This window comes from Camelina sativa, chromosome 2, assembly GCF_000633955.1.
Source record: "Camelina sativa cultivar DH55 chromosome 2, Cs, whole genome shotgun sequence".
Taxonomy (NCBI): Eukaryota; Viridiplantae; Streptophyta; class Magnoliopsida; order Brassicales; family Brassicaceae; genus Camelina; species Camelina sativa.
In genome coordinates, this window is record NC_025686.1 from 7,493,413 (window position 1) to 7,503,049 (window position 9,637).

The 9,637-nt window shown below is 39.8% G+C and overlaps 2 protein-coding genes across 3 annotated transcripts in view; one reads left to right on the top strand and one right to left on the bottom strand.

Annotated features, from left to right (window-relative positions):
- Positions 1-2,099, bottom strand: part of LOC104719531 (transcription repressor MYB6-like) — a 3,158-nt gene extending 1,059 nt beyond the window's left edge. The window contains exons 1-2 of one of the 2 annotated variants that reach the window (XM_010437476.2): positions 1,719-2,085; positions 769-1,399 (exon numbers count right to left, since the gene is read on the bottom strand). In XM_010437476.2, the coding sequence (XP_010435778.1) occupies positions 952-1,399; positions 1,719-1,981 (711 nt within the window). In that variant the 5' untranslated portion in view covers positions 1,982-2,085 and the 3' untranslated portion in view covers positions 769-951. Of the gene's footprint in view, positions 1-768; positions 1,400-1,718 lie in introns of those variants that run through there. The other variant, XM_010437483.1, reaches the window with a different exon arrangement.
- Positions 7,777-8,822, top strand: LOC104719543 (NAD(P)H-quinone oxidoreductase subunit T, chloroplastic-like). The gene is made up of 2 exons (XM_010437491.1): positions 7,777-8,202; positions 8,289-8,822. Exons 1-2 carry the CDS (start codon positions 7,877-7,879, stop codon positions 8,710-8,712), a joined length of 750 nt encoding a protein of 249 aa, XP_010435793.1. The 5' UTR covers positions 7,777-7,876; the 3' UTR covers positions 8,713-8,822.

Sequence of the window (9,637 nt, forward strand, 5' to 3'; positions counted from 1 at the left end):
GCAAATACTCTAAAAAAAGAGCTTTAAAATAATTAATTTATTTCATTAAAATTACAATTATCATGGATTATGGAATATGTTGAATAAACCACACCAAAAAGTTATGAAATAATATTTAACATAGTGAACGAGATATTTATCGTAACTTGCTAGTTGCTACTATATGGTCCCCATTAACCTAATTCAAGTTTCTAGAAACCTTTGCATAAAAAAAGTACAATATCATATTTATACCTATCTACATGTAAAAATGGATAACGGTTGATCTATAAGACTCCAAAAAGACCAAAACCATATTCATATTTCACTCCTGCTTGGGTTATATCTTATAGAAAAATATTTTTAAAAATGCCACTCAACTAATTTTTTTCCAAAAATATGATCACTAAGTTTGCTTTTCAAAGATACTATTTCAAACTTTTTACTCCAAAAATACCACAAACCTTCAAAATGATTTTTAAGAGTTTTTATAATTTTAAAATTTGGATTATTTTTAATTTTTGGGTTTAGAGTTTAGTTTCTAGGATTTAGCATTTATAATTTACGATTTTAGAATTTAGGCATTTTGTGGTAATTTTTTTAAAATTATATATATATATATTAATTATATTTGTAGAAAATACTAATATTAGTAGTTTTGAAACAAAAACCTATTTAATGGTATTTTTTGAATTTTCCATATAATATTATATTATTTGAAAATCAAATTAGTTCATTTTCACTCCTTGTGGTGGAATACTTGTGTATTTTGTTGAAAAAACAATTATATAATTATAATATTTTTTCTTCAAAAGGTAAAAGATATATGAACAAAACCAAACCAAAATACCAAAGAAACTGAAGTAAATAATTTCTATAATCATCCAAACGACCAACACAAATTAAAATATATAATAATAAAAAAATCTAAAACCCCATTTTTGGGCTTTTTTGTGCCGGTTTGGTAAATTTTTACGACAGTGACAAACGCGCCGCCATCACCTGATCCCGCCACGGCTTTGAATCAGCCAATAACCCGGCTCCAATTACCTGACCCGAACCCGATCCAAACCCGAGAGTTAAATCCAAATTCAGCTCTATACGTTCTGAATTATCACCACTGTAATAATAACACTCCCCGTTCTGCCGGAGATCCTCATCAGTCGTCGTGCCACTAGTGGAAGCTCCGGAGGAATTTTCCTGTTTAACAGCTAAGTTGGAGAGAGAGTACTCAACGGCGTCGTTTTGAATCGGACCAACAACGACGACCTGAGACGGCACCGTTTTGGTATCGTTGATCGGCCGATGAGTTTGTGGATCAATCCCATGACTAAGAAGCTTCCTTTTGATATGAGTGTTCCAATAATTCTTGATTTCGTTATCTGTTCTTCCTGGTAATCTCCCAGCTATCAATGACCATCTGAAACAAAAAAAAACAAAAAAAAAACAAAATCCAGATTTAGTAGAACTGAAGAACAAAAACAGAGGAAACAAAGACTCTGTTTTTAATTTCTCTCTGTTTCCTAGAAAGTTGAAATTTTTTTCCTGGGAAAGTTAAAATCAGAAGAGATGAGGAGAAGAAAAAAGGAAACCCAGTTTCTATTTTCTCTCTGTTTCCTGGAAAGTTCAAAAAAATTTCCCCGGGAAAGATAAAAGAAGAAGAGAAGTACTCTGTTTTCTATTTTCTCTCTGTTTCCATAAAAAGAAGAGAGGGAAAGAGAGGAGAAAAAGATTCGTACTTGTTACCGAGTAAGCTATGGAGTTTGATGATGATTTGATCTTCATCATCAGTAAAGTTACCACGTTTAAGATCAGGACGAAGGTAATTAATCCATCTCAACCTACAACTTTTACCGCAACGCAACAATCCAGCGGATTTTGGGAGAGAACGCCAACAACCTTCACCATGATTACGGATGTAATCGATGAGACGTTGGTCTTCTTCTTTAGTCCAAGCTCCTTTGTTTGTGTGAGCCTTTTCGCAACAAGGAGATCTTCCCATGGTGAAGGGATGAAGATGTTGTTAAGAGAAGAGAGGGAAAGAGAGATCAAAAGATGTGAAGAGTTTGGATTATATAAAAAAAGGAGGTGACATTGACCGAGTTTGGTACATACTGACATACATGTGACTATGTGAGATAAAGTGAGGCTGTGCTTTGCTGTGATGTGTGGGGATTAGGTAGGTGAGCAACCTTCTTTTTTTCTTTTTTTTTCTTGTCTCTTCCATACTTTTTCTCCTTAGATTTTGCTTTTTTGTTTTTTTTTGGTTCTCTTCCTTCTCTTTCTACTTATAATTTAGTTGGGAGTTGAGACAAATACAAAATTTTACTTGAATATTATTAGAAATCTGATATTCTTTTCCCTATTTTAAAGTTTACTTATTATACAAACAAAATAAGCAGCATATCACAACCATATTTTTAGTAGTTACATACTTACGAGGTAGTGGGAAATAAATTGACTGCAAGAAATTTGGTTGTAGATTATGGCTTTGATGTTTTATTAGCAAAATTTAGTTATGTTGGTTATGAGTAGGTGAAATATTCTAGGAGAGCATTTAGAGTTGTGAAAGTTTGGAAAAGATGATGACTTTTATGACTTGAAAAAAAAAAAACTGGTTATGGATATTAAGTGGTTAAATGACTGTGGGCGAAAGCAATCTCGGATGAGGAAGATATAGGCATGTGGAGAAGCAAAGGTGACTCGTACAAACCTGTGTTTGACTCGAGCAGAGCCAGCCGGCTCAAACTTTTCTTGCACCTTGTGCTAATTTTTTTTTTTCTCCTAATTTACAGGTCTTATTTATAAATTTTCAGTATTTTGGGGTTTTTTTGTCAAAAATATGAAACATTGAAGAGCCTAAAAACCTTATAATTTTTTCCAAAATATTGTGACATGGTGCAAATGCACTTTGTGCACTAGGTCAGCGCCGGCACTGGACTCGAAAAATACATGGCTGAACATTTGAATGATTCAAATCAAGTTGAATGGTACAATGAGGTGTCAGGGTGTGGTTTATTAGTGTAGATAGAGTTTATCTCTATAATTTAGCATTTGTTCTTATTTTGTATATCTATCATAATCTCCAAGATACGGTTGTAACAAACTCTTGTATAAATATGTGCCATTGGCTGTGAATAATAATCATCAGTTATCATATTCTACATGGTATCAGAGCAACTGATCCAACTCTAAATTTTTTTACGTCTCCTTCTTTCTCTTCCTTGTTCTTCTTCCTTGTTCTTCTCAAATCTCTCTTCCTTCTCATCATGTCATCTGATGCTTCTTCTACCTCTTCTGAATCCGCCCCTGTTTTCAACGTTACAGAACCCCACAAAACTCTAATCTCGCTCAACATGAGCAACATAACCAAGCTTACACCAGACAACTTCATCACCTGGCGTCTCCAGGTCAGATCTCTCCTTGAAGCACATGAACTTCATTGCTTTATTGCCGATGAAGACAACACACCACCCGCTACGCTCCCTTCTGCTACTGAAGCGAATCAAGTCAATCCAAACTTTGCTGCTTGGAAACGACAAGATAAGCTTCTCTTCAGCGCCTTGCTTGGATCTCTCTCCCTTCCTGTTCAAGCCATCGTCGCTCGTGCAACCACTACTCGCAACATCTGGGAGATCCTCTCTAACACCTATGGGAAATCCACCCGTGGTCGTCTTCGTCAAATCAGGGATCAACTCAAGGAGAGCACTAAGGGAAACAAGTCTGTCCATGACTATCTGCGTGGTATCATTACCAAAGCAGATCAAATAGCATTGATTGATGCTCCGTTACCACATGAAGATCTCCTTGACTACATCACTAGTGGCCTCAATGATGACTACAGAGCTATTGTGGAGATGGTTCAAGGCCGTGATACACCAATCTCCATTGAAGAGCTCCATGAGAAGCTCATCAACAGAGAAAACGCACTAATGGCTGCCAGTGATACCAGTCTCTCTGTTCCTGCGACTGCTAATGTGTCACAATCTTCTCGGCAATCGTCTCGTGGTGGCTTCACCTCATCTCGCGGTGGTTTTCGTCCCTCTCGCCCATATCTTGGCAAATGCCAACTTTGTGGTGTTCAGGGTCATGGAGCTAAACGTTGTCCGCAATATCAACAACCATCACAACAGTTTTCATACTCTGCTCCGCACTTCAACCAGTTTCGTGGCTATGCTCCTTCCCCGGCTCCGCATTTGCCTCTTCCTGCTCCCCAATGGCGACCTCAAGCTCATCACACCACCACTGGTACACAGCCTGATCTCACTCCTTGGCTTCTTGATAGCGCTGCCTCTCACCACATCACCAGCGATCTCAGCAAACTCTCGCTCCAAACACCATATAATGGAGCTGACAATGTGATGATCGGTAATGGTGCAGGCTTGCCCATTTCTCACACTGGTTTCGTCTCCTTTCCCTCACCTTTTAAACCTATTCGGTTGCAAAATGTCTTATGTGTTCCTGCAATGAAGAAGAATCTCATTTCGGTTAACAAGTTATGCAAAGCAAATAATGTTATGATTCAACTTTGCCCCTATGACTTTCAGGTGAAGGATCTTCACACGGGGACAACACTTCTCAGCGGCAAGGCCAATGATGGAGTGTATGAGTGGCCGCTTTCCTCTTCCAAGCCTTTTATTTCAGCTTTTTCTGCAATCAAGTCATCTCCTTTTGAATGGCATTCTCGCCTAGGACACCCCAATCTTCAAACACTTTGCACCATGATCTCTAAATTCTCCTTACCTAGTTCTTCCTCTGTATCTTCTCTTACCTTTTGCAACTCATGTGCCATTAATAAAAGTCATAAGCTTCCATTTTCTACTTCAACTCTTACCTCTACTCGTCCGTTAGAAATTATTTTCTCTGATGTTTGGACATCTCCAGTCATGTCAGTTGATGGTTACAAATATTATGTTGTCTTTGTTGATCATTATACTCGCTATACATGGCTCTATCCACTCAAACAAAAATCTCAGGTAGCTCAAATCTTTCCAATCTTCAAGTCTCTCATTGAAAACCGGTTCAACAACAAAATCATCACTCTCTTCTCGGACAATGGTGGAGAGTACCTTGCCTTACGCCAGTTTCTTGCAACTCACGGAATCTCACACCTCACCAGTCCTCCGCAAAAACCAGAACACAATGGTGTAGCCGAAAGAAAGCACCGGCACATTGTAGAAACGGGTCTCTCGCTCCTCACTCAAGCTCAAATCCCGCATTCATACTGGACATACTCTTTTGCAGCAGCGGTCTATTTGATCAATCGTCTTACCACTCCAATCCTTGCAGACAACACACCGTATCAGCTCCTCTTCGTGATGTGCCAAACTACACCAAGCTGCGAACATTTGGCTGTCTTTGTTATTCGTGGATCAGACCCTATGGTCAGAACAAGTTCGCTCCAAGATCAAAGCCATGTGTCTTCATCGGATACTCTCTCACTCAAAGCGCCTATCTATGTCTTGATGTGGAAACCTCTCGGGTCTACATCTCTCGTCACGTAAACTTTGTTGAATCGGATTTCCCTTTCTCTCGTTTATTAGCTCAAACACAATCCTCCTCTTCACACTCTGTTCCTTCTGACTCTGTCTCTGCTTCTCTTGTTCCAATTTTTCCTCAAACTCCTGTCTTGGCCACTCTCCCGTGTCTCACTCCTTCACCTGCACATAGTGTGTCGCAAGGGTCGGATCATAACGTCTCCTCTGCAGCTCCTGTTTCAACCGACTTGACAAACTCTGCTTCATCCTCCACTCCAGCGGCTAATGTTCATCCTATGGTCACGCGGGGGAAGAACAACATCAAGAAACCAAACACCAAGTATGGTCTTCATACAGTATTGCAGGAGGTGGAACCGGAAAACCTGACACAAGCATTAAAGGATAATAAATGGCGAAACTCTATGAGCACTGAATATGATGCTTTTGGCCGAAACCATACATTTGATCTTGTTGATAGATCATTTGCTACTAACATTGTTGGCTCTAAATGGGTTTACAGGATCAAACGCAAACCCGATGGCTCAGTGGAAACCTACAAATCTCGCCTTGTTGCGAAAGGCTTTCACCAGCGTCCGGGCATTGATTTTCATGAAACCTTCAGTCCGGTCATCAAACATGCCACTATTCGCCTTGTTCTTGGTACTGTTGTTGCCTCTAACTGGCCTCTCCAACAGTTAGATGTCAACAATGCTTTTCTTCAAGGTCCATTGGAAGAAGAAGTTTACATGCTTCAGCCTCCGGGTTTCATCGACAAGGATCGCCCCAATCATGTGTGTCGTCTCAAAAAAGCGGTGTACGGTCTTAAGCAGGCACCACGAGCTTGGTACACTGCCCTCAAAGATTTTCTTATCAGCATTGGTTTCAAGAAATCCTTTGCTGACGAATCACTCTTTGTCTTACGTTTGGGCAAATCTTTTGTGTACATGTTGGTCTATGTTGACGATATCATCGTCACTGGCACCTCCATGTCTGCCATTACTCGTGTCACGGATCAGCTTGCAAACAAGTTCTCACTCAAAGACGTGGGAGAGCTTTCTTACTTTCTTGGCACGGAAGCTTATCGTACTAAGGCTGGTCTTCATCTCACTCAAACCAAATACATCACGGATCTTCTTCGCAAGACTAAGATGGCTGATGCCAAGCCTGTCGCGACTCCGATGTCCTCTGGTCAGGTTCTTACGCTCTCTTCTGGTGATCTTCTTTCGGACCCTGCTTCTTACCGTGCTACTGTTGGAAGTCTTCAATATCTTGGCTTGACTCGACCAGACATAGCCTTTGCTGTGAATCGTTTGTCTCAGTATATGCATCAACCTCGAACACTTCATTGGGAGGCTGTGAAACGTGTCTTGCGTTACCTTGCAGGTACTGCAAATGTGGGAATCTTCTTCTCTGCTTAGTCTCCGTTCAATCTCCATGCTTATTCGGATGCAGACTGGGCTGGAAATCGGGATGACTATACCTCCACAGGTGCCTACATTACTTATTTGGGACATCAACCTATCTCATGGTCCTCGAAGAAGCAAACTGGTGTTGCAAGGTCTTCGACGGAAGCAGAGTATCGTGCTCTCACTGCTGCTGCTTCCGAGGTCAAGTGGCTTACTTCGCTCATGACTGAACTCGGCCTGAAGTCTACTGATGTACCGGTATTGTATTGCGACAATGTGGGTGCTACTTATCTCTCTGCCAATCCGGTGTTCCACTCCCGAATGAAGCATCTTGCCTTGGATTATCACTTCGTTCGTGAACAGGTTCAAGGCAAGAACCTACGGGTTGCTCACATTTGCTCCGCTGACCAGTTAGCCGATGCTCTCACTAAACCATTGCCTCGGGTTCGCTTTCTTGAACTTTCTGACAAGATTGGACTCTGTCGCCGCCGTCCATCTTGAGGGGGCCTATTAGTGTAGATAGAGTTTATCTCTATAATTTAGCATTTGTTCTTATCTTGTATATCTATCGTAATCTCCAAGATACAGTTGTAACAAACTCTTGTATAAATATGTGCCATTGGCTGTGAATAATAATCATCAGTTATCATATTCTACATGGTTCTCATACAACCTTGAAGTATGCATTTTGTACATGGCTATCAAAGTTGGGTTTGGAGATGGGCCTTCAGAAAATTAAGTCCAAACACTTGCATACCTTACCAGATTGAAGTGGATTGTTATTTGAATGTTTTAGATTACAGTAAAAAATTGCATAATGACCAAACAGAGACGAGGTAGTTTTTTTTTTTGTTGTTCCTATGGAGTATGGACACAAGATAGGACAATAAAGATATAAAAAAAATTCAGACCACACATATCATGAGGCCGTAAGACAAGTTTCTGAGGCGTAACAGCAACCAAAAACATGAAGGGAAAAGAGAAGAAAGACCAAACCATCTTCAACAGAAATCCATGGCTTCTGCAACTTCGACATATGCTCGAACGTCCTCTATTCTCCTACCCAAAATCCATAAAGCCACGCATTTCAGAGACGAAACTAGAGCACTTAGAAGGATAACAGCAAGAAGAGTGATAGGTATTTACGCGTCACAAGACCCGACAAAACCGCCAAAACCATCTCCCGGAGTAGACACAAGAATCCACTGGGAAAGCCCGGATGAAGGCTGGATCGGAGGAGGATCCAACCAAACCAAATCCGTTGAAGAGGACAAAACAAATCTCTTCAGTGATGAAAAATTTGCAGAACTAATCAAAGACTCTTTTGATTCTCATTACCAGTTGAGCACAACCAAAGATTCTCATGACTACTACATGCCTTTTCTTTTTTTCTTGATCATAATTTGTAATTTTAATCATTTTTCAGATTCTTAGGTGTCTCAACAGATGCTGATCTAGAAGAGATAAAATCTGCGTACCGGAGATTATCCAAAGAGTATCATCCAGACACAACTTCATTACCACTTAAAACAGCTTCAGACAAGTTCATGAAACTAAGGGAAGTCTACAATGTTTTAAGCGATGTGGAGACTCGGAGGTTTTATGACTGGACATTGGCTCAAGAAGTAGCGAGTCGTCAAGCTGAGAAGATGAGGATGAAGCTTGAGGATCCGAAAGAGCAAGATTTTAGAGGCTATGAATCAATACCTGATATGGTTGACCGGTTAGGTGGAAAGAACATGGACCTTAGTGATCAAGCTATGACTGCTCTCACGTTCGATATTTTCATCATATTATTCGCTGTTTGTTGTATAGTGTTTGTGATTGTTTTCAAAGATCCTTCTTACTAGCCTACTAGGTAAGGACCATTGTATATACATGGAAAATTCATATAGTTATATATGTAGATGCATGAACAATTACAAGTCATGTGATAATATGAAAACAAATTAAGGGTTTAGTGGTATTGTTAGTTATTACCTACTGTTTTCTTGTGTGTGTTTGTTTAGAGCTCTATTTAAAGCCTAGCTACTAATCAAATTGGTCAACATCCTTTAGCCTAAGAAGAATAGATAAACAATGGGAAAACAAAAAACTAGTAATTTCAATAAATAATGCGGAATTCACTAGTTTTGGGAAATAGGAACACAAGCTTTCAAGTCTGTCTTACATGTATAGCACCTAACTCAATCCTTCTTAGAGGTGCTAGATAAACATTTTTGACTAGGCTTTGTTATAAATATAAATGAACTAGGAAACAAAAATCTATCTCAACTATAGTACTAGGAGATTGAAAATATAAATAGAGTGTGGCCTAATACTGGTTGTTGGCCGATCTCTTCTTCGCCTTCTGTAGTTGCTCGTCTCTCATTCTAGCCAGCATGATCACGTCCGTCAAGGATTGAGGGTGAAACATTCGAATACTATCAGAAATTGATGAGTGAAGACCTCCCATGAATGTTCCCATCAAGGCTTTTTGTGTCCAACCGTTGACCTTACTTAAAAGACGTTCGAACTCCCGTAGATAGTCTTCAAGGCTGCCCGTTTGTTTAATCTTGCATAACGCTTCATGGAAATCTTCGATCGGACAAAATCGATCCAACATATGTTCTTCAAATACGTTCCAAGTGATGACCGTATTATCTTTTTTAATTGTCTTGGTCATTGCCAGCCACCACTGATATGCTTCTTCTTCGAGATGGTAAGATGCATATTGCACGCGAAGATGATCCTCACGTATATCTTGAAACTCAAAAAAATGCTTGGCCTTACTCA

What these genes read in the sequence shown, in the direction of transcription:
- LOC104719543 (XM_010437491.1), top strand. Translation starts at nt 7,877, where the DNA reads ATGGCTTCTGCAACTTCGACATATGCTCGAACGTCCTCTATTCTCCTA. An exon ending in TCTTTTGATTCTCATTACCA is followed by an intron (nt 8,203 to 8,288) that starts GTTGAGCACAAC and finishes ATCATTTTTCAG; the next exon opens with ATTCTTAGGTGTCTCAACAG.